Genomic DNA, 26,832 nt, shown 5'->3' with positions numbered 1-26,832 from the left:
CTCCAGAGTGTCCTATTGCCTGGTCAATGCGCCGAGGGCCCCAGACAGGTTTTAAATGGCCTGTAGAAGGACACAGCAGTTTTGTTTTTAACATCTGTAAAAGGACAGAGGTCTTTGCCCAAGATGGTTGTACTCATGCTTGGGTGAAGACCATGAAGAGTTGTTGGCTCTTGGGGAGGGGGGTGGGGGGGGAGGGGGTTGGTGCAGGGCTGGAGAGTGGGGAAAAACACCTCCTTCACAAGAGGTAAACTTGAGAGAGTAGCTTATAGGGAAGGTGACCACAGCAGTGGACCAGCGAGGGGATCAGCAGCTGAAGGACCCACACAAGTTGTGGACTGTCTGGGGGGAACCAGGTTTTGGGACTAGGATTCGTGAGGATGTCAAAGCTTTATGCTTTATACATAAGTCAATCCCGAAGAAGCACAACTCTGAATTCATTTAATTAATTCATCTAGTTGTTCTCCAGTCCTCGGTGCAAAACCTGCAGACACACAACCAGCCATAACTCACACACAGAGAAACAAGACATATGTACGACATATATACAAATAAATCATTATTGTTTCGTGAATATGAGAGTCTCCGATGGTTCGTGTGAGCAGATCCTTGGATCGTTCCGTGTTCTCACTGCCCCTGGTGGTCCCGGCTCTGATCCTCCTGTATCTCTTCCCCGACAGGAGCAGCTGAAAGATGCTGTGCAGGGTGGAAGAAGTCCTCAATGATACTGACATTATACATTTTTTTAAAAACCATCATTTTGCTTGCTGTCCAGGCAAGTAGTGCAATAATAACCAACAGTGTAGGGAGTGTTAGAGATAGAGAATTTAGGTTAAAATGGCTTAAGTTAAAATGTGATGATTAATCATAAAAAGGGAAGCCAGAACGGACAGGGAGCTTACTAGCAGCCAAGGACAAAAAGTTCAGCTGGATATGTTTTTTTAAACATATCTTTTCATGGTCATAGTGAGAGACATGCAGGAGACAAAAGATTGATAAGAAGGGTGAGAAACAGAATTTAGTGTATGTAGAGTTCGCAGCGTACGTAACGAACGTGATAATTAAAAATGCAGTTGTACTTAGAATGCTTTTGCAATACTAACCAATTAAAACAGTATTAATAAGAAGGGGAAGGGCAAACAACAAGGGTATAAAAATCAATGCACTGTATGTATCGGGGCTTAACTGGTGAGAAGCCAGTTGAGTCCAACTCTGCAGACTTGTAAATAAAGCTTGTCGTGTCATCAGTTTTAAAGAGACTCATGTGTGAGAAGTTTTATTTCTGACAATTGGGGGCTCGTCCGGGATCTACACTCCAGCCGTGAGGGGAGGCGAGAAGAGGGACATCGGAGGTGGTGCACCCCGCTGAGTTCAACGGCTCCTAGTCCCTTATTCGTCGCTTCGGGCGGCTTGAGCGAGTGGTATCCGGACAAGGTGACACGACAAGACGGAGAGGAGAAGGGTGACGGTTCAATCCCCGAGAAGACACCGGTAAGTGACGACTTACGATTGTGGTGTGGGGATTGGGTAACAGGTGTAACGGGATACACCTGTTTGGATAAAAAACCTAACGTAATAGATCAGGTATAGAGCTTTTGTCGTGGCGTGAGGACCCTGTCGTGGGACTCTAGGATAGACCCCAGGGAAACCTCGGCGGTAACCGAAGGAGGGACAGCACCTCCGACGAAGTGCCGAGAAGAGAGGGGTCGACCCCAGGGAAACCTCAGCGGTAACCGAAGGAGGGACAGTACCTCCGACGAGGCGTCTGAGAAGAAGGGAGTAGGGTCCAGAACGAGAGGGTCCTCAGCAACGATAAACGGATCTAGGTGGGAAAATGGGAGGATCAAAATCTAAGGGCTCGTCTGAAAATTCAGGACAATTCCTGGGAGTTCCCCTTGACAGCCCTTTGGGGGGAATGTTTGAAAATTGGGATAGTAAAAGATATCGAGACATAAACAAGAAAAAGATGGTTCAATATTGTCTCCTTTGGTCGAAACAACCTATTAAAGGTTCCTCGGTCTGGTGGCCGAAATTTGGATCTGATGAGGATTGGGTTAGACAAGCATTAAACATATATGTAAATTCGAGACCAAAGGTGAATCAAGAAGAGTCAGCATATGCATTTTGTTGGGTTCCCTGGCCAGGATCCTTAACAAAATGTTTTAAATTGAGGGTAGCGGGAGAAAAGAAGTGGGAACCTCTGGACAACCTTCCCCCTCCTTATATTCCCCCGGTGCCTACTGCGCCCGAGGAAAGCTCATTACCGGAGGGGAAAGGTGATGAATCTGATTGCCCCGAAAGGGGCCTGGAAAAAAAGAATGAATTAAGGGAGTCGGACCCTAAACTTCCACCGGTAAACCGACCCTGGACAAGATCCCAGACTGGTCCAGGACCATCAAAGTTTTCAGTAAGCTTAAATCCCCTGAGGGAAGTTCCTATGGGAGGACCGGGAGGGGGAACGGGATATGTGAATGTTCCCCTAACTAGTACAGAGGTGCGGGGATTTAAGAAAGAAATGAAAAAGTTATTGGAAGATCCTATAGGACTGGCCGAACAGCTCGACCAATTCCTGGGACCAAACACATATACGTGGGAAGAGATGCAGGCAATAATGGGAATATTATTCTCACCCCAGGAGAGGCAGATGATTCGACGGGCTGCCCTCCTCATGTGGGAATATGAACAACCTGGGGACCCCAGACCCCATGAACAAAAATATCCCTTAAATGAACCCAGGTGGGACAAACGAACACCCGAGGGATTGGCAAGTATGAGACAATATAGAGAGTGGACAATTAAAGGGATACGGGAGGCTGTGCCAAAGGGTCACAATTTCACCAAGGCATTTGGGAACCACCAGGGGAAAGACGAGTCCCCTACTGATTTCTTGGAGAGGGTGAGAAAGAATGTCCAACAGTATGCGGGCGTGGACCCTAGTACACCAATGGGTGAACAGCTTATTCGAATTGAATTTGTTTCCAAATCATGGCAGGACATTAGAAAGAAACTAGAAAAGGAGGAGGTCTGGAGCGAAAAACCCCTAAGCGACCTGTTAAAAAAGGCGCAAAAAGTATATGTGCAGAGAGAAGAAGAAGATCAAAAGAGGGCGACAAAGGTTATGGTACAGACTATCCGACAGATGAATGCCGAATCCAGAGGGGAAAGAAAACAAAACCTTCCTCTAAACAATCCAAGATATCCAAGAGAGGGAAGACCCCGGAGGTTCATTAAGTGCTATTACTGCAATGAGGAAGGACACTTTAAGAGGGAATGCCCCCGATACAAGAGGGAATTGCGTGCCCTTGAACTTATGGAAGAAGATTAGGGGGGTCAGGGGTTCCAAATGTTGGGGACCAAGTATAAGAGGGAACCCCTGGTAAAACTAAAAATTGGTCCCAAGGGAGAAGAGGTGGTGTTTATGGTGGACACAGGAGCGGAACGAAGTAGTGTAATAACTGTGCCAATCGGGACTGAACCTGTAAAAAGTAATTTGAAAATTTCTGGGATAGAAGGGTCTCCCAGAATGGTATCAATAATTCCCCAAGTAACAGTGAAACTGGAAGAAAGAGAAGGGGTACAAGACCTCTTGTTGTTACCGTCGGCTGGATTTAACCTCCTAGGAAGGGACTTACAGGCTCTCCTAGGTTTGGGTGCTCTCCCTGTGGACGGAGAAGTGCGAGTCCACCTCTGTGCTCTAAAGGAAGAGGATGAACGGCAGATTGACGAGAGAGTCTGGTATAAGGAGGGAAATCGAGGAGGTCTGGACATCCCACCTTTACATGTCACATTAATACCAGGTCATCAGCCGGTAAGGAAACGTCAGTATCCTATTTCTTTGGAAGGGCGAAAAGGGCTACAGCCGGTAATTGAGACTCTAATACGAGACGGACTATTAGAAGAATGCATGTCACCTTATAACACCCCTATACTCCCAGTGAAAAAGTCAGATGGATCCTATCGCCTAGTTCAGGATCTAAGAAGTTTGAATGCTATTGTTCAGACCCGCCACCCAGTGGTGCCTAATCCCTATACTATTATGAGTCGGATTCCCCCAGACCATGAGTGGTTTAGTGTTATCGACTTGAAGGATGCCTTCTGGACGTGTCCATTAGAAGAGGAAAGTAGAGATATGTTCGCGTTTGAATGGGAAAATCCATGGACAGGTAGACGGAGACAGCTTCGGTGGACTGTATTGCCCCAAGGGTTCACTGAATCTCCGAACCTGTTTGGACAAATGTTAGAACAAATCCTGGCGGACTATCCACAATCTGATGATTCCCAACTAATGCAGTATGTGGACGATTTACTATTATCAGGACCCAAGGAACAAGAAATGAGGGGAGATACAATTAGACTCTTGAATTATCTGGGGAAAAAGGGTCTACGGGTGTCCAGGAACAAGTTACAGCTCGTTGAGAGAACTGTGGTATATCTGGGACACCAGATAAGTAAAGGACAGAAACGGATTACCCCTGAACGGATTGCGGGAATCACTAGAATGCCGTTACCCCATAATAAGAAGGAAATAAGACAATTCCTGGGACTCTTAGGTTACTGTAGGTTATGGATAGAGGAATACTCAGCGTTGGTGAAGTTTATGTATGAAAAGCTGACAAATGAAAATGAATATCCATTGAAATGGACCCAGGAGGAGGAGGGATGGTTTGAGGACTTGAAGCATCGCCTGACACGAGCCCCGGTACTCACTCTGCCCTCTTTAAAACAGCCTTTCCAGCTATTTGTCACTCATAACCAAGGAACAGCTGTGGGAGTTTTAACACAGGAAAAAGGCGGTCAGCGACACCCAGTGGCTTTCCTTTCCAAAATGATGGACCCAGTGTCTCGCGGATGGCCGACGTGTATCCAGGGAGTAGCGGCTGCTGCTCTGTTGGTAGAGGAAGCACATAAACTTACTTTTGGAGGAAAGATGACTGTGTACACCTCCCATTCTGTGAGTGTTTTATTAACACAAACTGCCCATCCATGGCTGACTGATTCTCGCATATTAAAGTATGAAACCATTTTAATGGTCAGAGAAGATCTACAGTTTGCAAAGATTAATAGCTGCAACCCAGCTCAGTTTTTATACGGCAGTGAAACAGAGAGAGAGGTGGAGCACGACTGTGTCGAGTTGACGAATCTTCAGACCAAGACCCGAGAAGACCTTTGCGATACTCCTCTGGGAGAAGGATATGAATTCTACATTGACGGCTCCGCCAGATGTGTTGATGGAATGAGAAGAAGTGGGTATGCTATAATAGAAGGAAATACTTGGAAAGTAGAAGAATCCACGAGACTACCCGGAAGCTGGTCAGCACAGTCCTGTGAACTATATGCCTTGCAGAGAGCCCTCAGAATACTGGCAGAGAAAACTGGAACGATTTACACTGATTCCAAATACGCATACAGGGTAGTGCATACCTTTGGTAAGATCTGGAAGGAGCGTGGTCTAATTACATCAAGAGGAAAGGAATTGGCACACGAACAGATGATTACTCTGACTTTAGAAGCCTTGACATTACCCCAGGAAATAGCAGTGGTCTACATACCAGGCCATCAGAGGGGAGATACCCCGACAGCAATTGGAAACAGACTGGCTGATGAAGAAGCCAAAAGGGCAGCCATGCAACAAGAAGTTCGTTTGCTGACCTTAATCCCAATAAGACAAGGCATAAAGAAGGCTCCCATTTTCACTGCTAAGGAAGAAAAGGACATGGCTCAGCTGGGCGCAAGCCAGCTGCCTGATGGAACATGGAAGACACCAGATGGAAGAATGGTTCTAAATAAAGAAATAACTCGCAATATTTTAAAACACCTGCATCATCAGAGCCACTGGGGCACCCAAGCCTTATGTGACACAGTGCTTCGAGAATATATGTGTAAAGGAATCTACACCTTGGCCTAACAGGAGGTGCAGAACTGTCACCTATGCACAAAAATTAATAAGAAGATAATCAGGGACCATGGGAGGTCAACCATTAGCCATACGCCCTTTTCAAAGTATCCAGATCGACTTCACAGAGTTACCTCAAGTCCAAAGATGGAAGTATCTGTTGGTGGTAATAGATCACTTTACCCGATGGGTGGAAGCCTTCCCAACAGTAAATGCTACAGCCTCTACAGTACCTCGCCTCCTCCTAGAGCAGATAATCCCCAGATATGGTATAATGGATTCTATAGACTCAGACAGGGGTCCACATTTTTGTTCAAAAATCCAGCAATTGATTTGTAATGCATTACAGGTCTCTTGGAAATTGCATACCCCTTGGCATCCACAAAGCTCAGGGAGGATTGAACGTATGAATGGAACCCTAAAAATGCAATTGACAAAATTAATGGTGGAAACTAAAATGCCTTGGATAAAGTGTCTGCCCCTGGCTTTATTGAGAATTCGTACTGCCCCACGAAAAGATGTAGGGATGTCCCCTTATGAAATGATGTTTGGGCTTCCCTTCTGGAGTACAGTTGAGGGGTGTCCCACCTTGGGGGAAGGGGATATATTTGTTAGGAACTATTTACAGGCACTGTCACGCTCTCTTACAGATTTACGAAAGAGAGGACTATTGGCACAAACACCGCCTCTAGACTTTTCTTTACACAAAGTGGAACCAGGAGAATGGATTCTCATCAAGACCTGGAAAACTGAAAAACTCCAGCCCCAGTGGGAAGGTCCATACCAAGTTCTCTTAACTACAGAGGCTGCAGCACGAACAAGAGAGAAGGGGTGGACGCACGCATCCAGATTTAAGGGACCTGTAGAGGCGCCTCAGGACCCTGATACGAACTCAGATTGGACTTGTGTTCCTGGAGAAAAACCTCTTACCTTGCGATTTCGCAGAAAGACTTGATTCACAATGTTATTGTTATGTTCTTTGATTTTTCTTAGTTTGCCTATGTCTTTATCAGGTGTGAAATGTAAGAAATGCAGAGACACAGTGGTCCTGTTTCAGGACCGCATTTGGGGAAGAAAGGAGGGTAATTTTATTTCCCATACCTCAGTTCCTGAGAAATTCTGGGCAGAAAATACCACCCAACATCCATATACCCCTTGTGTGGAAAAAGAAGGAAATAATATGGGTCATTATATACAGATTCCTAATACCACTCCTTTCCCTCTTAACGGTTGGAAGGGTGACTCAGGCCCACCATGCCCTGATGGACTCTGGTTTTGCATACACCAGCGTACTGTTCCAATAAGAAATTCCATTCCACAGTCAAAAGTGCCTGCCCCTTTAAGACAGCCGGACTTAGTTCGAGTCCATCCAAATAACCATGAAAGTTTCGGTCACACAGTTGGGGGAGATAATCTTTTTGTTGATCTTGCAACTAGAATTGCAGGAACTTTTAATGTAACCAATTGTTGGGTCTGCGGGGGTCCACGGATGTCAGAGCAATGGCCTTGGTGGGGGGAGCCCCTCAATTCATTGACCATGATTTCCCGAATTTGGACAACTAACCGAACGAGATCAAGAGAAACTTGGTCTCTCTCTAACGTCCCCTCTGGTTTTTATTGTCTCTCACGAACTGGCAAATACCCAGTAGGAAAAAGTCCCTGCAAGGCTGTATGGATTCGCATTTCGCCTGGTAATTTCACTTGGTTTCCTAAACCCCTGACTTGGTTCTTATCCACTGTTTTTAAAACTAATTGCCTACCCCTGTCTAATAGCAGTATTCAGCTTTGGAATTGTACCAGTTCCACCATCACAGGACCATACCAATCAAACCCCATTCTTAAAAGAGTTTGGGAACGGGGATATGGAGTATCCCCAGATGGATTATTCTGGGTATGTGGTAATAAAGCTTATACTCGTCTCCCCTTACAGTGGAGTGGAACTTGTTTCCTAGGAATAATCCGCCCAGAATTTTTCCTCCTACCCCACGATCACGGTCATAAATTAGGAGTGAAGATTTTTGATACATTACACCGTCAGCCCCGCTCTAGCACGGTACATTTGGGACAATGGGGAGATGATTGGCCTCCAGAACGCATAATTCAATATTATGGTCCCGCTACATGGGCTCAAGATGGATCCTGGGGTTATCGTACTCCTATTTATATGTTAAATCGCATTATTCGCTTGCAAGCAGTCCTTGAAATTGTTACAAATCAAACAGCTCTAGCCCTGGATTTACTTGCTTCCCAGCAAGGTCAAATGCGCTCTGCTATATATCAGAACCGTCTGGCCCTAGACTATCTCCTAGCCACAGAAGGAGGTGTATGTGGAAAGCTTAATTTGACTAACTGCTGCTTACAGATTGATGATAATGGCCAAGCCATTCGAAAAATCGCTGATAATATTCGTATTTTGTCCCATGTACCGGTTCAAACCTGGCATCCTTTTGCAAAATTAAATTGGATGGACAAATGGTTTGGAGGAACCTGGTGGCGTACCTTATTGTGGGTCATCGGAGGTATTTTATTCCTCCTACTTGTTTTGCCCTGTATTATTCCCTGTCTACGCAGCCTGGTGATTTCCATGGTCCAACAGGCTATGCAACCAGGGGAACTGGGAGACCCCGTTAGAATTTTACTTCAGCACGAAATTAATTTATCATGAGACGTTTCTCTTCCCCGAGTTAAAATCCCCATTCATATATATAATACACACATTTTAAAGAGAGAAAGGGGTGGATTGTTAGAGATAGAGAATTTAGGTTAAAATGGCTTAAGTTAAAATGTGATGATTAATCATAAAAAGGGAAGCCAGAACGGACAGGGAGCTTACTAGCAGCCAAGGACAAAAGGTTCAGCTGGATATGTTTTTTTAAACCTATCTTTTCATGGTCATAGTGAGAGACATGCAGGAGACAAAAGATTGATAAGAAGGGTGAGAAACAGAATTTAGTGTATGTAGAGTTCGCAGCGTACGTAACGAACGTGATAATTAAAAATGCAGTTGTACTTAGAATGCTTTTGCAATACTAACCAATTAAAACAGTATTAATAAGAAGGGGAAGGGCAAACAACAAGGGTATAAAAATCAATGCACTGTATGTATCGGGGCTTAACTGGTGAGAAGCCAGTTGAGTCCAACTCTGCAGACTTGTAAATAAAGCTTGTCGTGTCATCAGTTTTAAAGAGACTCATGTGTGAGAAGTTTTATTTCTGACAGGGAGTATTTTAATGCGCCAAATGATGCAAGATGTGGAGAAAAGTACAGATTTTAAAAAAAGTCTATTTGCTGTGAGAGATTCACTCAAGAGTCTGATAAAAGCTAAAATTAGGTTGAGGGGGGGGAGGGTAAAATTTAAAAGAGGGACCTTTTCCAAAGCGTGGTAGTTACATGGAACAAGCAAGCAGTGTACAGAAACATTTAGACAAATACTTGGGAAGGACACGAGCCAAATAAATGGGCGTCTTTGGTCGGGCCGAAGGGCTGCTTCCGCGCTGTGAAACTCTGCCTCACTGGACATTTTCTCGCGGAGAGGCGAGTTTCCCTTCTGCTGAAGCAAAGCAAAAACTAATCAACGGGAAAGGTGCCGGGAGGCCCCGCCCCCTCCTCGGCCCCGCCCCCTCTTCGGCCCCGCCCCCTCCTCGGCCCCGCCCCCTCCTCGGCCCCGCCCCCTCCTCGGCCCCGCCCCCTCTTCGGCCCCGCCCCCTCCTCGGCTCCGCCCCCTCCTCGGCCCCGCCCCCTCCTCGGCCCCGCCCCCTCCTCGGCCCCGCCCTAGGGGTTGGGACCGGTGCGCCCCGCCTGCAATCCCCAACTCCCGCGTTGAGCTGCTGTCCCGGGCTGCGGCTCCGCAGGTGGGGGTGGGTCCCATTCCTGGAGCCTCAAACCCGGACAGCACGACTTTGAATGGTGGAAACAACAGGCAGAGAGAGGAGCCCCATGATGACGATGGCCGGGGACCGGTCAACCTCCTTGTGACGTAGTCACCCGTTGCCAAGGGCGCCGGGTCGCCATGGACACGCAGTCTATCCGCTCTCCTTGTGATTGGGAACCTGCGACCGGGCTGGGCGCCATGGTGCAGGGGAAGGAGACCGTCCACTGACGGGCCTTCTGAGTGACAAGGGTCCTTACCTCCCTCCGAAAGGTCAGTGTTCACCCGGCTCTCGGCTGCTAAGCAACCCCCCCCCCCCCGGTGGCCAAAGCCCCCACGTTGGAGAATGCACACTGCGGGGAGTCGACATGTTCTCAGAATACAGTATCAGTTGAATTGGGGGTCGAGGGGGTGTTTGGCCTGTTTGGCTGCTTAATTAGCATGTAAACAGGCTCTTTGAACTAGACCCATTTGCCCACGCTTGGCCCCTAACCCTTTCTGTCCATTATATCTGTAAGTATTATTGTTTCTCTGCTTCCTCTGGGAGATTGTGCCATATAACCTGCCACCCTCTGTGTGGAGAAGGTGCCCTTCAGTTTCCTTTTCATTCTTACCCCCACCCTCTTTAAACCTGCGCCCATGATTTGTAAAAACAATGCTGGAGAAACTCAGCAGGTCAAATGGTATAAAGGCACATCAATGAAGACCAACCTATAGCTGGGTGACCAGAACTGCACATAGTATTCCAAATGTGGCCATACCAACGTCTCATACAGCTGTAATGTACCGTTCCAATTCCTGCTCTCAATCCCCTGAGCAGTGAAGACTAGCATGCCCTTCATCACCATCTACCCATGTCATTCTTTTGTACACACAGCAAGAAACCACCCATCTCCTGCATAAAGGGACCAAGACAAGCCTGAGTAACTCTTGATCTCCCAGTCCTCTAGTTTACTAATGACAGCAGAATACATTTATATAGCACATTTATTATGGGATTATGGGAGGCCATTCCAGTGGAGGGCAGGCACATATGATTTAAGAATCCACATCGATGACTTTTGGTCAGTGATAGGCTTTATCAATAATTCTAAAACCGTAGAGTGAGGAACGATGGGCTTTAATTACGCTTTAGATGTAGCTGGCCCAATTCCAAGTGCTCGAGTGAGGACAGGGAGAGGGAGGTCGACTTTTATTCCAGGGTCACAGGGGGAGGAGTTTCCAGGGAATGAGTCACCAGTGGGGGATGGGCCAGCTCCCTATCGGCAGTTACGTATTCGTATCACCACAGTCGAGTAAAAGAGTTGATTTTCAGTGAATGTCTCAGAGGTGAAGGGAGCAGAGAGGGATTTGGGGAGGTAATTCAGAGCTTTTGGCCTTGACAAATGAAGGGAATTAATGATCAAACTGGAGGTACAGATCATCCTGAAATTGAACCGCACAATGTTGGAAACACTCAGCAGGTTAGGCAGTGTCTGGTAGAGAGATAAGCAATTAACCTTTTGGGTTGAAGACCCTTTGTCGTAGAGCCTCTGAGGAAGAGTCTTCAGTCTGAAAAGATATGCCTGCTTCTTTCCACAGTGAGGAGAATTTATCTGTGTATGCAATAAAACGGCATTGAAGAGCAGAGACAGACACTTCAGAGTGAAATCAGGCAGGAGAGGGGAAAATGAAGAAAGAGACAGTCATTGAAGGATTTGAAGGCCAGGTTAAGAATTTTCAAAAGGCATCATTGCTGTAGCAGTAACCAATGCAATGGGTGGATGGGACTTGGTAAAAATGGGGATGCAGCCAGTAGAGTTTTATTGAGTTGAGAGTGAAACTTGAGAGGTCAGCTGGAGGATCCTTGGTGTGGTTAAGTAAGGAATAATAATGGTTTCTGCATATGATTAGTTGAAAATATTATGGAGTTGGATTTAGGAAGTATTGACACTGGAATCAGGTGTGTGGTCCAATACTCAACTGGTCCAATACTCAACTTGGGGGTCAAACACAACACCCAAGGTTGCAACCCGTCTGGTTAACCCTCAAACATTTTCCAAGGAGAGAGGAAGTTTCTAGGTCGCAAAGATAAAGATCTTTCCATAGAAAGGAAAGCTATTTCATCAAGTCTGCATTGACTGTCAAGCATCTATTTTTACACTTATCCTACCTGAACCCACATATACCCACAAATTTCCCCCAGGCCAAATAACCTACCAACCCACATGTTTTTAAGGATGTGGTAGGAAACCCACACAGTTCCAAGGGAAACATACAAACTCCACACAGTATGAGAGGTCAGAAATGAACCTGGCTTGCTGGAGCTGTGAGTGAGTGCTGAGACACGAATGGAATTGGAGGACTTTTTCATGTGGTGCTGGTTGATTGTCAGACAACACCAAGTGTGAGACTGTGTAGGCACTGAGAGAGGTGCATTTTTAAATTTAAATTTAGACGTTTAGATTTAAATTTAGACTTACCAGTCCACGAGCCCATGCTGCCCAAATACCCCAATTCACCTACAACGACTAAATGTTTTTGAAGGGTGGGAGGAAACCGGAGCATCTGGAAGAAACCCATGCAGACACGGGGAGAGTGTACAAACTCCCTACAGACAGGCCTGAGTTGCTGGCTCTGTATTAGCATTGTGCTAACCACGACACTAAGCGCACCGTCCAGGTGAGAGTGATTTAGAACTGGGAATGTGTGAAGTCTGTGATTTTCCATATGATAATGTAGTGGCATGTAGATAGAAAATTGGCCAAGAAATTCTTGGGGAATTCTAGGAATTAAGGGACAGGAATGGGGAGGGAAGATTTTGTTAGTGATTCTCGGGCTGCATCCAGATGGAATAAAATGGAGGCAGTCAATTCAGTAATCCAGAAGGATGGCTTGATGAACAAGGTGTAAAGCTCCAGATAGATGAAGGGATGGTCCCCCCTTGGCTATCTAAAACCCTTTTCACACTTGTGTCCCAGTAAATCGGCCATTTTGTGTCCCGGTCAGGAATGGCGTTTTCGCTGTTCACATTTGGCCACTCTTAACCAGGACAATCCATGCTTTCATACTCACTACGAGCCATCCCCAGGGATAGATGTGTTCTACCTGCGTGATTTCATGACTCATCGAGCAATGGTGGACCTGCCCTAAATCCTAATCAATGTATTATGATCTTATATTCGAACAAAATTAATCATGCCTAATTGCAACCTAATTAAGCCTTATGTACAGCACTGTATGAGCCCTTCAGCCCCTGTTGCTGTGTCAACCTATATAAACCTTTATAAGGGACCGTGGGAAAGTGCTAGCAATAAATAGCAATAGCGGATAATTTTTAAACAGGGTGGGAAGGTTGGTAGCGCTATTGCATACAAATTATAAAGATGGTGGGAAAACGAGATGGCAGACCTGCCCTTCCAAAATTCTGTGTGGCAGAGAAAAGACTGCATGCACGGCTGCATGCTTGGAGCACTCATGGAGGGTTTTCTCTGCTGCACAGAATTCTGGGAGGGCAGGTCCACCATTGTTTTTTTTCCCCACAGTCTTTATAAATTTGCACAATAGCACTACCAACTTTCCCACCCTGTTTATAAATTGTCCTTTATTGCTATTTATTGCTAGCACTTTCCTCATTCACTCTTCTGCTGCAACTTTCCCAAGGCAAAGATTGTACCTTCATTTTTATTTTTTCTTTCTTCACGTTGTTGCATTCACACAAAATCGTGTCATTTCTGTCTGAGAATGCAATTCTCACTTTCAAACTAGGCTAATTTGCACACTGACGCCAGGGATTGCAGAAGGGATCGAGGCTGTCTATCCCCAACATGAAATGACATCATTTCACACGGGCACTCAGACTATTTTGCTTTCACACTTGACCCTTAACCAGTCAATTGGCAACTAGTTCCTAGGACAAGGTACAAATGTGAAAGAGGCTTAAGCAATTCAGTAACTTCCCAAGGGAGTTTTTTTTACTATGTTGGCGTGAAATGGGGTGTTATTAACACTGTAGAAAGATCCAAGTACAATACACCTATAACCCTCTAATTTCCTGCATCTTTTGTTCATTATGGCAAGCAATACGAAATTACTTGGACTGGTGGTGCTTGGATTAAAATGTGTAAGTGGGAAACACAGTAGCACTGTGTGCAGTTCTGGTCACCCAGCTACAGAAAGGTTTTCAGCAAGTTGGAAGGGATGCAGAGGAGATTCAACAGGATCATGCCAGGACTAGAGGGCTTGAGCTACAGGGGGAGATTGGGTAGGCTGGATCTTTATTCTCTGGAGCATTGGAGGTTGAGGGGTGAACTTTTGGATGTTTATAAAATTACGTGAACTTGGATAAAGTGAATGCTCGTAGTACTTTTCCCAGTGTAGTACAGTTCTAGAATAAGGGTGCAGATTCAAGGTGAGAGGGAAGAGATTTAAGGAAGAGAAACTTTTTCACACAGAGTGTGCTCTGTATCTGGAGGAAGCTGTAGAATTGGGCACAATTAAGATGTTCAAAAGTCATTAGGACAGGATAGGAAGGGTTTTGATATGGTCCCAAATACAGGCAAACAGGTTCACCTAGAATGCTGATTTGATTGGCATGGATGAGTTGGGCCGAACGGCCTATTTCATGCTCTATGACTTGATATCAAAGAATATTTTCAGTCAAAGTAAGGTGGGTAGCAGAGGAAGGTGCTCGGGAAGCCATTTGGAGGTGGCCACAGATAATGGAGCTGAAAGGTGTTTTGGGAGTTTAGTAGAGGAAGAGATTTTCTCAGTATTGAGGTAAGGGATGATTGGCTGGCTGAGTGGTCTCCTGCCCCTGTGCTGGTATGCACTCAACAGAGAGACCCTGAAAAGAATTCCAATAGAATTTAAGGCTTGGCTGCACACTCCACCACTTTGTTTCATCGCTATAGGTATTCAAATTTAGGAGGGGGGGGATGGGTAGAGTAAGTGCAAGTGGGCTTTTCCATTGATGTTGTGTGAGACAAGAACTCGAAGACATGGGTGAAAGGTGAAACGATTAAAGGGAACATTCGGGGGAACTTCTTCAAGCAGAGAGTGGTGAAAGTGCAGAACAAGTTGCTAGGTTCAATTTCAACATTTAAGATCAATTTGGAATGTGCATGGATGGGAGGCTATGGTCCAAGTGCAGGCCCATGGAGCTAGGCAAAATAATAGTATGATACAGATGGGCTGAAGGGTCTGTGTCTTTGCTGTTGTGTTCTATGGTTCTATCTCTCCGTCTTAATTGGTTTTGTTTTCCTTCTGTATTCTCTTTCAACTAGTTTTAAACAGAATAATGTTTGCTTTTAAGCATGTTAAATCTACACCAGGGGTAGGTAACCTTGTTTTAAAAACTCACAAATTACCTTAAACAATCCCTATGTCTTAAGTGCTCTGTAATTAGTAAGGGATAACTTGAAGTGGTTTGTGAGAGGGAATGGAAGGTTGAGAACCACTGCTCTAGACCCAATTGTTACTGAAATATTTTGCTTGAAAAAAGTTGTCATTGGTCCATTTCCTTTAGAGTTATGAAACCATGCACATAACGAGTCAATTAGGTACGATTAAAACAGTGGTTTTCAAACTTTTTCTTTCATTCACCTTAAATAATCACTTACTAATCACAGAGCACCTGTGGCATAGGGGTTACTTAAGATGGAATATGAGGTTTTTTTTTAAACATTGCCCACCCTTGGTCTACTCTTTAAACCAAAACATTTGTGTTTCTGCATTTGGTGGGGTGGAGTTGTAACAGTAGGAAGACAATATTTCTGATCTAAATGCAACAGACAAAGTTAGAAGCAGCTGAGCTTGTCAATTTAATTAGGCCCATGAATCGGAGATTTGGTGTCCATTCTCCTCATGACTCTTGGTATCCATGTAGCGAGCGGGGATAGATGAGATGAAACAGTTTCTTCCAACCTAGCTCTGAAGCTGGCGATGGTAATACCCTCCTCCCCATCTTCCCTGCCAACACCAGCACAGAGAGGCTTCAGAAAGAAGAATGCAAGTTATCTCTGAACGTTGAAATATAAGAGTGTGATGCTCTCTCATTGTTTGGTTTTCAGCATGGCTGGGTCTGGTTCTCCAAGTATGGTGTGTGATCATCCATCGCCTCAGCCAAGGTAACAAATGGGGCAGAGGAGAGGGGTGGGGGAAGTACAGTAAGATTATTTATCTATGAGAGGATCTTAACTACATGGAAACAGGCCCTTGGCCCAATTTGTCCATGCCAACCAAATTGTCTATGCAAGTCATCCCATTTGGCTGTGTTGGGTCTATATTCCTTCTAAATCTCTCCTATTCATTAAACCTCTCCAAATGTCTTTTAACCTTTTGGACTCCATGAGCCAGTTTTCCAGGACTACCAGCAACCACATATACCCTTTGTCCAGGTTTGGGTGGACAATCAAAAAGTGCATCTGCTCGGTGTCCCAGTTTTATATTCAGCTACCAGCTGGTTTGTACTGTAAAGTGTACCCATGGACCCAGTCTGGAAGTACTGTATATTTTATGAAAGGTTAAAAGTGGCCAGAACCCAAAGGTTGAAATGTTACAATTATACCTACCTCTACCACTTCCTCTGGCTGCTCATTCCATATTTACCCACCAGTCCTCTGTCTGAAGAAGTCAGACCCATTTTAAATCTTTCCCATCTTAAATCTGTGCCCTTTAGTCTAAGATTCCTCTACCCTGCTTGTGGGTAAAGAGTATGATCTTATCCATGGTTTTATAAACCTCTGTATGTTCTACCATGAGCTTCCTATATTCCAGGGAGAAAAGTCCCATATATCTGATGACTTGTAATTCAAGCTTGCTAGTCCTGGTCATTCTTTTCTGCACCCTCTCCAGCTTAATGATATATTTTCCATAGCTGGGTGACCAGAACTGCATGCCGTACTCCAGATGTGGGCTCACCAATCATTTTATTAAATTCAGGAAAGCATTTTACACCCAATTTCACTCAAAGTTCGATTTTTAGATCCAGGGGAAGAGTGAGGTCATTTAATCAGTACTTGAAGATAAAACATCAGATTTAGAAAGTTTCATCACCGGTTTTCACCAATTGAGTGTAATCTTGAAATTCTAGGGAGGGGTTGCAATAAAAGTCATTTTTCGATGTCTATTTTCCCTCAATATCATTGACAAGATCATTAAAATAATGAGTTTATTGTAATACACATTATACAATTGCTTGCGGCAGCCAATCAGCTACTTCAAGAAAAAAGGAACTATAATAGCACACATGAAATTAAATTAAAAAGAGAGAAGCTAGATAATAAATATTCACAGGTACCATAGTGCAAGAAAAAAATGCTGTAACAGTAATTCAGACAGCCCTTTTTGTGGTGTCGGAGCAGTCCCTGATTAGTTTTTCAAGGGGAGGTTCAACAGCTTGAAAGCCGTTGGAAAGAGACTATTCTTGAACATAGAGGTGCTGCGCAATGAAATATTTTCTGTGAAGTCCATGCAATTTTGGAACTTAGTTGGCAGATTATTGATTGCTTTAATAAGCTTGAGATTGTCTGATCACGGAAGCTAAGCAGGCTCAGGCCTGGTCAGTACTTGAACGGGAGCGCCTGGGAACACCAGGTGCTGTAGGTTTCTGTGAGGGGCACTGGACAAAGTGGTGACTCTCAGTCTGCCTTATGTAGACAAAGTTAAAGAATTTCTGTGTGTTACATTCTAAATGTAACATACGTGACAATAATGGAACCTTTACCTTTACAGATTGTAGCGCGAATAAAAGCTCTCACCACTAGAGGGAGAACAAATGCTTTTATTAGCTTATAACTATGGGGAGGGTCTCACAGTAGTCTTCGGAAGGGTTCTGGGTTATATGTGAGCAGATGGGGGGCGGAGCCAGCCCTCAGCACAACACACTACCAGTGAGTCCCAGTTCACTGTATTCACCCCTTCCTGCAGAATTTAGGGTCTGTGAATGAAGTCAGAGAACATGGATTCAGAAAAAAAGGTTGAAAAATGTACAGTTATTTACAAATTTACAGATTTAAGCGATCCAGGAGTCCGGAGATCCTGGTTGAGTGCCTTAGCACTGGTGGGGCCTTGGGCTCCTTGGGTCTCCTCCCCTTGTGAGGGAGGAGAGGTGGGCTGAGTCTCTGGCTTTATGGTGGAGGGGGATGCACTTTCCTCCTGAACCAGATCCCTTGAAGCCCTGACTGGGGGTGGCGAGATTGAGTTCCATTGCTCACAGGGCTCTTGAGGCAATGGAGCCTCTGTTCCGGCGGGTGCCAAGTCCCTGATGGAGACGGTGTCTCTCTGTCATCCGGGTACACCACATAGGCGTATGTGGGATTGGCTTGGAGCAGTTTCACCCTTTCCACCAGGGGGTCGGTCTTGCTTCTCCTCATGTGCTCCTGAGCCAGGTTGGGAGTGTAGTTCCTGATGCCAACCTTCTTTCGAAATTGAATAGGAGCTCGTGAGGAGTAGTGTTGGTTGTGGTACATAGTAGTGACCAGATGGAATGGAGTGTCATTGGGGGGACTTCTTGCCAGTGTGAGTCTGGAAGGCCTTTTGACTTCAGGGCCAGTTTGACAGCCTTCCAGACCATGGCGTTCTCCTTTTCAACCTGCCCATTCCCCAGGGCTAATAGCTAGTGGTCCTGCTGGATGCAATGTCCCTCGCGAGCAGGTACTGATGTAGCTTGTCATTCATAAAGGATGAGCCCTGGTCGCTATGAGAATAGCTGGGATACCCAAACAGGGTGAAAATGGAATCTTGGGCCTTTATGACTGATGAGGTGGACATGTCTGGACATGGAATGCCGAACGGGAAGCAGAAGTACTCATCATTGATAGAGGAAGAAAGTGTTCCCGTTTGTGGAGGGGAAAGGGCCCTTAAAATCGACACTGAGTCATTTGAAAGGCCTGGATAACTTGATCAGGTGCACCTTTGCTGGGTGGTAGAAGTGCGGCTTGTACTCCGCACAGACTGGCAAGACCTGGTCATTTCCCTGACATCTTCCATGGAGTAGAGCAGATTGCACGCCTTGACAAAATGAGCCATGTGGGTAACCCCTGGATGGCAGAGTCATTATGCAGAGACCGCAGTGGTCAGTGTGTGCAGAGGCACAGTTTCCTCTGGATAAGGCATCTGGAGGGTCATTAAGGGCTCCTGGCTGATAGGCAATGTCATAATTGTAGGTAGAGAGCTCGATCCTCCACCTCGCAATTTTGTCATTTTTGATTTGTCCACTCTTGACTTTATATTAAACATGAATGTGACCGAGTGCTGGTCAGTGAGGAGCGTAAATTTCCTACCAGCCAGGTAGTGTCTCCAGTGCCTCAGGGCTTCTACAATGGCTTGAGCCTCCTTTTCCACAGATGGTTTCCGGAACTTGTGGGCTTGTAATGTCCGAGATAAAAATACAACTAGCCTGCCCCCCTGGTTGAGGGTAGCGGCCATGGCTACGTCTGAAGCGTTGCTTTCCACCTGGAAAGGTACATTCTTGTCCACTGTGTGCATGACGGTTTTTGCAATGAAATTCCAGAGGTAGTTAAAAGCCATTTGGGCTCAGCCGATAGGGGGAAATTAGTGGCTTTTAAGAGAGGGCGAACCTTATTAGCATATTGAGGGATCACTGTACATAATATGAAAAAATGCCCCAGGCATCTCCCCAAAGCCTTTGTGGTCCTGGGAACGGGGAGCTCTAACAGGGGGTGCATCCTATCGGGATCGGAGCCAATGATGTCATTCTCCACCACGTAGCCAGGCGTTTAGTCTTGAACACGCACTTATAGTTCAGTGCTTTTGCCACGTGGAGAAAACTCTGGAGGTTGGTGTCATGGTCTTCCAAAGTATAGCCACAGATGGTGACATTATCGAGGTAGGGGAAGGTGGCCTTCAACCCATACTCACCCACCATTCTGTCCATCTGCCTCTGGAAGATAGAAACCCCGTTAGTAATACCGAAAAGGACCCTCCGGAATTGATAGAGACGACTGGTAGCCTCAAATGCCATATATGGACAGTCCTCGGAACAAATTGACAGCTGGTGATAAGCAACTTTCAGGTCGATGGTCAAATAGATCCGATACTGCGCAATATCATTCACCATGTCTGAAATTAGAGGGAGGGGGTATGTGTTCATGAGTGTGTACAGATTAATAGTTTGGCTATAGTCAATTACTAGCCTGGACTTGTTTTTCCCTTTTACCACTACCACTTGCACTCTCCACGGGCTGGTGCTAGGTTTGATGATACCTTTGTCGAGCAGATGTTGTATCAAAGACTATATGAAATCTCGGTCTGCTGTGCTGCACCTCCTGTTCTTGATAGCAATAGGTTTGCAGTTCGAGGACAGATTCGGGGAGAGAGGTGAGGAGTTGATATTCAGTGTGGAGAGGCTGCATGTGGGTTCTGATTTTAGGGGCCTTCCATTCTGAACCGTTACAAGGAGAGGGGACCAGAATACTCCAAGGTCACTCTTTTAAAGTGACACAGGAAGTTCAGACCCAACAGTACTGGAGCACACAATTCATCAAGTACATATAGGTGAATCTTACAGAATTCCCCCCCTTCAAATGACAGATGTACTATACAATGTTGTTGAATAGTGTAGAATGCGAATGAGACACAAGGAATATGTGATAATTAGAAGGATACATCTTTAGGTTACATTCTTGCACAGTCCGTGAGTCTATGAAGCTTTCGGTAGAGCCTGTGTCAATTAGGCATTTAGTGGAATGTCTGTTTACCTTCACAGTCACTATGGAGTTACTGAGCTGGTGAGGTCTGTCCTGATCTGGAACCATCGAGGAGACTCCACACTCCTTATCTGAGTGGCCCCCCACCGTTCTGGGTTGCCCTGTATGGGTAAGATAGCGTCCTCCTGGCGCGGCGATTGCCGCCCTCCTTCCTCTTCTGACAATGATGGCACCGAGTTTGAATTTGGGTCGCAGCAAGATGGCTGCAGAGCCTTTACGTGCTGTTTCCTCACTGCCATCCTCTGTCGGTGTGTAGCACAGCATGGGTTTGGGTGAATTCGGGGCAGACAGCTTGGGGCTGGAGTCAGATCCAAGAGCGGTACAGGCAGCGGACTTATCCTGGATTCCCCTCATGTGGCCAACCCTTGCCCAATATCCTTTCTTGCCACAGCTGAAACACACTGAATCTTTAGCCGGGCAACGAGATTGGGGATACTGGCTCTTGCTGCAGAAAAAGCACGGAAAGCGGCAGCCGTTAGGTCTGGGGTAGCAGGAGCAGCCGGTCCTTGGAAGGGGTCACCTGGGTGAGCAAGCTCACTGGCTTCTGGGTCGTCATTCTCAAGCTTGGCCTGTTCCAACGATTTGGCCAGTTCATTGTGGCTAGCCAAGTCCTTCTTATCTGACTCAAGTCGTCACTGCCTCATGTACCTCGAGCGGACCCACTCGACTAGTGTCCCGGATCTGTTCTTCCTCATGAACATGACCCGTAGCCACTTTGTACCTGCACTTCTCCACAGATCCAGCAGGTAGTCATCGATATTCTCTCCTAGCGGTTGGTGATGTAGAGCGAGTCGGTGCCTTGCTAGGACATCGTTTTGCGACTTGAGGTTCCGAGCCTTTAAAGCATCGATGGCAGCATCATATGTAGTGCAGTCCCTGATGACTGCATACCCTTTTGTTACTTCCCTCAAAGCAAGTGTGGACCTTCTGAGTTCATTGGTGTGGAAGACAGTTCTGGTGGCGTTCAGGTAGGCCTGGAAGCGGTCTAGCCATGTGAACTCTTCAATCTGGTGTCGGGGGACAGAGGGTCTATCAGCAGCGTGCCTGGCTTGGGTAGCGCTTCCATCGTTTAGGGAATAAGCTCATAAAATTGTAGCTCAAATAAAAGCTCTCATGACTGGAGGGAGAACATACGCTTTCATTAGCTTATAACTATGGGTAGGGTCTTCAGAAGAGTTCTGGGTTTAGGCGGGAAACCAGGGTTATATGTGAGCAGATGGGGCAGAGCTGGAGGTGGAGCCAGCCAACAGCACAACCAGTGAATCCCAGTTCTCTGCACAGATAAAATGGAAACACTCAGCAGGTCAGGCACATCTATGGAAAGAGAAATAATGTTGACGTGGTTAGTTAACCTGAAACGTTAGCGTTTTTGCTGCCTGACCTGCTGAGTATTTTCAGCATCTCTTTTTATTTCAAATTTCCAGCATCCGTAGGTTTTTTTTATTCTTCACATATTTTTACTGCCTGGTTTCAGAGTTTTAAACTCTTGGCATTTTTGTGTACTGCTGCTTACTTTGAGGATAAAATATTTGAAGGCAAAATCTGGTACAATAAAAACAAAATTAGATGCACGATGACTTTCTAAAACTTGCCCGGCTACCTTCGGGAAGCTTGAAGACCAGAACCCCTCAGTTCAAGAACAGTTTCTTTCCAACATTTTTCAGGCTCATGAATCGACCAATTGTAAACCAACACCACATAAAGGCCTGTCCACGCGATTCTTGCACTGTGGTAGGAGACATCCACATTTAACAATTTATTGTGTACTGTACCTGTTTGGCTGCAGAAATTACGAATTTTGGTGTATTGTACAAAGTGTACGACAAACTGAGATTATCATTATCAATTTAAAGTTGAAGTAGGTGTTAACTGCTGGTCCCTATAGGAATGTCCTTGAGATGTTGACGAGTTGCCTTTTGAACCATAGTAATCCAATATGGTGGAAGAATTGCTATAGTGCAAGGCGAGGCGAGGTGACGAGTGACTTGAGAAGTAGCCGTGTGACTGCTGCATTCCTGTATATCATTATTGGAGATGATCATAGGTCATGGGTTTGGAGATGTTGTTAAAGAAACCTTGATACCTTCCCAGCGGAAGGTGCACACTACAGCTGTGGCATACAACTTTTTCTTGTCCTGAGTAGTAGTGAAGAGTTTTGTTTTCTATCCAGGGCAGTCAATCCATACTAAATTACAACAAGGAGTGAAATAATAAAACAAAAGTGCAGGGGAATAGTGTTAAAAGACAAAGTGCAAGGTGTTTAGTGTGGAGATGCACGTGGGTAGTGGTGGAGGAAGTAAATGTTAGGGTGTTGGGAGTGGGATACTGAAGCAGTAGTTGTCCTGAGCAGCAGTGAGGTTGTCATTGATGTTCTCAAACAGCCACATGCTTGACGTACCTTGTAGATGGTGGAATGGCACTGGGGAATCAGGAGGTGAGGCATTCACTTCAGAATAACCTGTCTCCAACCTGATCCAGTAGCCATAGTATTTGTGAGAAAGCTTCAGTTACCTTCCTCGTCATTGATTATCTGCAGGGTATGAGTGATGGGAATAGCTCAGACTGACCGTAGGTGAGGCTTGTAAAACAGCATTACCAACTGGAGCTAATTGCAGAGGTAGTGGGATCAAGAGAATGATGAAGTGCACACAAGGAAACAGGACTCTGACTGGATTCCCAGGAAGAAAGGTTGAGCACTATAAATGTCATCAGCCACCCTGAACACTGCTCTGCTGTTGCAAATTGAGCTAAATCCATCATTATGTTCAGTAATGGACACTTGCTGTGAGTGAGAAAACAAATTCGATGGATCTCAAGAGCAAGGACTCTGAACACAGTCTAGTAGTAAATGATTTTATTTACAAAAGACGAGCGTGGGAAAATGGTAACAGGAATAATACATATACGCACAATTTATAGATGAGCGTGAGAAAATCGCAGCTGGAATAAAACTTAGACGAGTGTGGGAAAATTGCAACTGGAATAAGACACAGATGCTGTAGTGTGCGCGCTACCACAAAATGGGGAAAGAAGACACACACATGTACACGGGGAGTCGAAGTCGAAGACTGGTTTATTGCACTGGCAGCTCTGCTTATATTCACTCCTTGTTGCTGACGTTGGGAGTGACGTCATGGCCGTGCCGATCTCTTACTGGGTGGTGTTCCTGCTGTTGATCGCTGTTTCCCACCATCGGGGTGGTCACCTGGGACGAAGGTCATTGGCCCCAATGGGGTCTGCATGGTCACTGCGTTCGTTGCCCATTTTATGTACTGGGTTGCGTCCCGGTTAGCAGGCTGCTACAACACACACAATCTATAGATGAGTGAGAGAAAATCGCACTGGGAATAAAATGCAGATGCGTACATTTTATGGATGTGTGGGAAAATCGCAATGGGGATAAAATACACATACATACACAATGAACTGTGTTTGTACAATCAATGTTTAAAAATACCAGTTCAGCCCTTGACTCGGTGCAGGCATGGCTCTATGGTACTAGGGACACTAACTAAAACGCTCCCAACCCTTTAACAGTGCACATCTCACCAACGATTTCTCCAGTGCCGTTCCACGGTATTCGGCCTGGAGTAATGCAGGGTGGTCCCTCAAAGATGGCAAAGAAGGAGAGGCGAGTACACGTGGCACTCTTTATAGTGCTGGAGGGCCCAGCTGAGGTCATTTACAGGGAGCCAATGGCTCAAGTCTAAGTACAAAGGTATTTAAATTAGCCAATGGCAAGGTGTAGCTAATTAGTGGCTGAGGTTCAACCTTGATTGACAGGTGATATGACTTTCGAATAAGTTTCAGATGGGGAGGACATGTGACCACACACAAATATGCACATTCCAGACAAGCAGGGAGGCCAGGTTTCCTCCACACACAGCACTCCAACAACAAAATAAGTCCCTTCCATTAAGTTATGCATTCCAGTTTGAGATGCATTGTTTCCTTGTCCTACACCTGCCAATCAGCTGTCCAGCAATGATGTCAGACATGTGTTGGTCAGTGAGGTCGCTGTCCTGAGATCACCTGTTGTCGCTCATGTGTAAGTGTGAAATAATTATCAGTAAAATTCCATTTACGTTCAGTGACCAATTTTAACAGTGAAATCACAACGTCCACTCAAGGAAACCAACATCGGAAAAGACTTCCATTTTCCCGCTTGCATTCTCTTCTCCGTGCTGCCTTCAGGAATAAGGTACAAAAACCTGAGGTCTGGCACCAGCAGGTTCAAAAACAGTTTTTTCCAACAAACATCAGGCTCCAGAACCTCCTTGTACTTTTCTTCTTTGTCTTGGCTTCGCGAACGAAGATTTATGGAGGGGTAATGTCCACGTCAGCTGCAGGCTTGTTTGTGGAGACAACGCTGGTGGAAGCATTCTAGGAGCCGTAGGTGATGCCAGTAGAGGACCCATGATTCGGAGCCGAACAGGAGTGTGGGTATGACAACGGCTCTGTATACGCTAATCTTTCTGAGGTTTTTCAGTTGGTTGTTTTTCCAGACTCTTTTGTGTAGGTGCTATTTGCCTTGGCGAGTCTGTTGTCTATCTCTTTGTCGATCCTTGCATCCGATGAAATGGTGCAACCGAGATAGGTAAACTGGTTGACCGTTTTGAGTTTTGTGTGCCCCATGGAGATGTGGGGGGGCTGGTAGTCATGATAGGGAGCTGGCTGATGAAGGACCTCAGTTTTCTTCAGGCTGACTTCCAGGCCAAACATTTTGGCAGTTTCCGCAAAACAGGACGTCAAGCGCTGAAGAGCTGGCTCTGAATAGGCAACTAAAGCGGCATCGTCTGCAAAGAGTAGTTCACGGACAAGTTGCTCTTGTGTCTTGGTGTGAGCTTGCAGGTGCCTCAGATTGAAGAGACTGCCATCCGTGCGGTACCGGATGTAAACACCGTCTTCTTTGTTGAGGTTTTTCATGGCTTGTTTCAGCATCATGCTGAAGAAGATTGAAAAGAGGGTTGGTGCGAGAACACAGCCTTGCTTCATGCCATTGTTAATGGAGAAGGGTTCAGAGAGCTCATTGCTGTATCTGACCCGACCTTGTTGGTTTTCGTGCAGTTGGATAACCAGGCTCCTTGTACTACCATAACCATAATACTACTTACTCCAGGACCATCAAAGATCTGTCTACGCTATTGAATCAGCTAATTTTTTGTTCCAAGTACAGTGATAATTATCTTTTATATTTATTATTTTTATTCGCATGGCGCATTATAATAATTTAGATTCTACTTATTGGTGATCTGTGTGTTTTGCTCTTCTGTGCAGTGCAGCAAGCAAGGTTTTCAGTGCATCTGCATATTGTACAAGACAATTAACTTTCATCATCGTCAGGTTATGAACACATTAACTAAATCTCTTCAAGATAGTGTCCAGGACCATACACCATTTAACTTGGTCCAAAGACATAAAAGAAATAGAAGAGTAAGTGGACAACCTTCAGCCTCCAATTCACAGCTGTGGTTTTGTAAAAATATAGTGGGACACCAGGGTGGTTTAGGATTGTAAGCATGGTCAAAGGACTGTTAATGCAAGGTCTTCAATTGTACTGTAACAATATTCATATTTGGGGAGAATTTATAATATTTAGAGTAGGTCACATACACACACACATTTTAAAACAGATCTTATTTGAAAGACTGCAGAATTCACATTGCAGGGTCTCTGGAGAATGTAAGCACCTTTCACAAGTTGGTGTTAATTGAACTGAAGTCATATAAAATCCATGACCATTGTCTTCCTGGAGTCATGCTGTCTATCAGTTCCCTTTCTGCAAAGTGCTCGTAGAAAGATCACTCCTGGATTTTGTTTATCTAACAACAGATGGGAGCAGAAGAAATAACTCTTGTTGTTTTGCTGGAGAAGGTGGGGGTCTTGCAAGACATGAGTCACATGCTCTCTTTGGAGTTTCAGTTGGAAAAGAGAGAGAGTTAACAGCTCAGTCAGTCAGTGTGTGGGACACTGACAAGTCACTGAAAAGTGCAATCCAGGGAAAACTGTTTGAAACTGATGAAAGCAAGTTCCAGAGCAGTAGATGGCGGGAAGTGCTTGCTATCTGTCTGATGTTTCTCTTGAAATAGAGGAAGGAATGAAACACTCTGGTAGCTTGCAGAAAGAGGTTACCATCCAGAAGACCCTGATGGGGCAAATCTCATCAGCGAGACCCTGACTAGTGGTGTTACCTCAGTTGTGGAAATCCTGGAGCAACAAATATCTCTCTCTGCAAACCCTACAAGAACCTTCCTGAGCAGTAAACATTTACTTTTCATGTATGAACTTTATACATGTTAAATTCTGTGCACAGTATGGTGATTGCCTGCAACCAGAGAACTTGGAAGAAGAAGTGAGATTGAAC

The 26,832-nt window shown here is 45.4% G+C and overlaps 2 protein-coding genes across 4 annotated transcripts in view; both read left to right on the top strand.

Annotated features, from left to right (window-relative positions):
* The first annotated feature begins 800 nt into the window (after positions 1–800).
* On the top strand, positions 801–9,080 carry LOC138761642 (endogenous retrovirus group 3 member 1 Env polyprotein-like). Its single transcript, XM_069934093.1, has 2 exons — positions 801–1,488; positions 6,541–9,080. Exon 2 carries the CDS (start codon positions 6,852–6,854, stop codon positions 8,553–8,555), a length of 1,704 nt encoding a protein of 567 aa, XP_069790194.1. The 5' UTR covers positions 801–1,488; positions 6,541–6,851; the 3' UTR covers positions 8,556–9,080.
* Positions 9,081–9,698: 618 nt separating this feature from the next.
* LOC138761641 (flagellum-associated coiled-coil domain-containing protein 1-like) overlaps positions 9,699–26,832 on the top strand; it is a 55,746-nt gene continuing 38,612 nt past the window's right edge. For all 3 annotated transcript variants that reach the window (XM_069934091.1, XM_069934092.1, XM_069934090.1), the window contains exons 1-2: positions 9,699–10,032; positions 15,810–15,866. In XM_069934091.1, the coding sequence (XP_069790192.1) occupies positions 15,811–15,866 (56 nt within the window). In that variant the 5' untranslated portion in view covers positions 9,699–10,032; position 15,810. The remainder of the gene's footprint in view (positions 10,033–15,809; positions 15,867–26,832) is intronic.

The sequence above is a fragment of the Narcine bancroftii genome, chromosome 4 (assembly GCF_036971445.1).
Source record: "Narcine bancroftii isolate sNarBan1 chromosome 4, sNarBan1.hap1, whole genome shotgun sequence".
Taxonomy (NCBI): domain Eukaryota; kingdom Metazoa; phylum Chordata; class Chondrichthyes; order Torpediniformes; family Narcinidae; genus Narcine; species Narcine bancroftii.
This window is presented reverse-complemented; position numbering and strand designations above follow the sequence as displayed.

Excerpts from the sequence above, each read along its gene's own strand:
- LOC138761642 (XM_069934093.1), top strand. The coding sequence starts at position 6,852 with ATGTTATTGTTATGTTCTTTGATTTTTCTTAGTTTGCCTATGTCTTTA.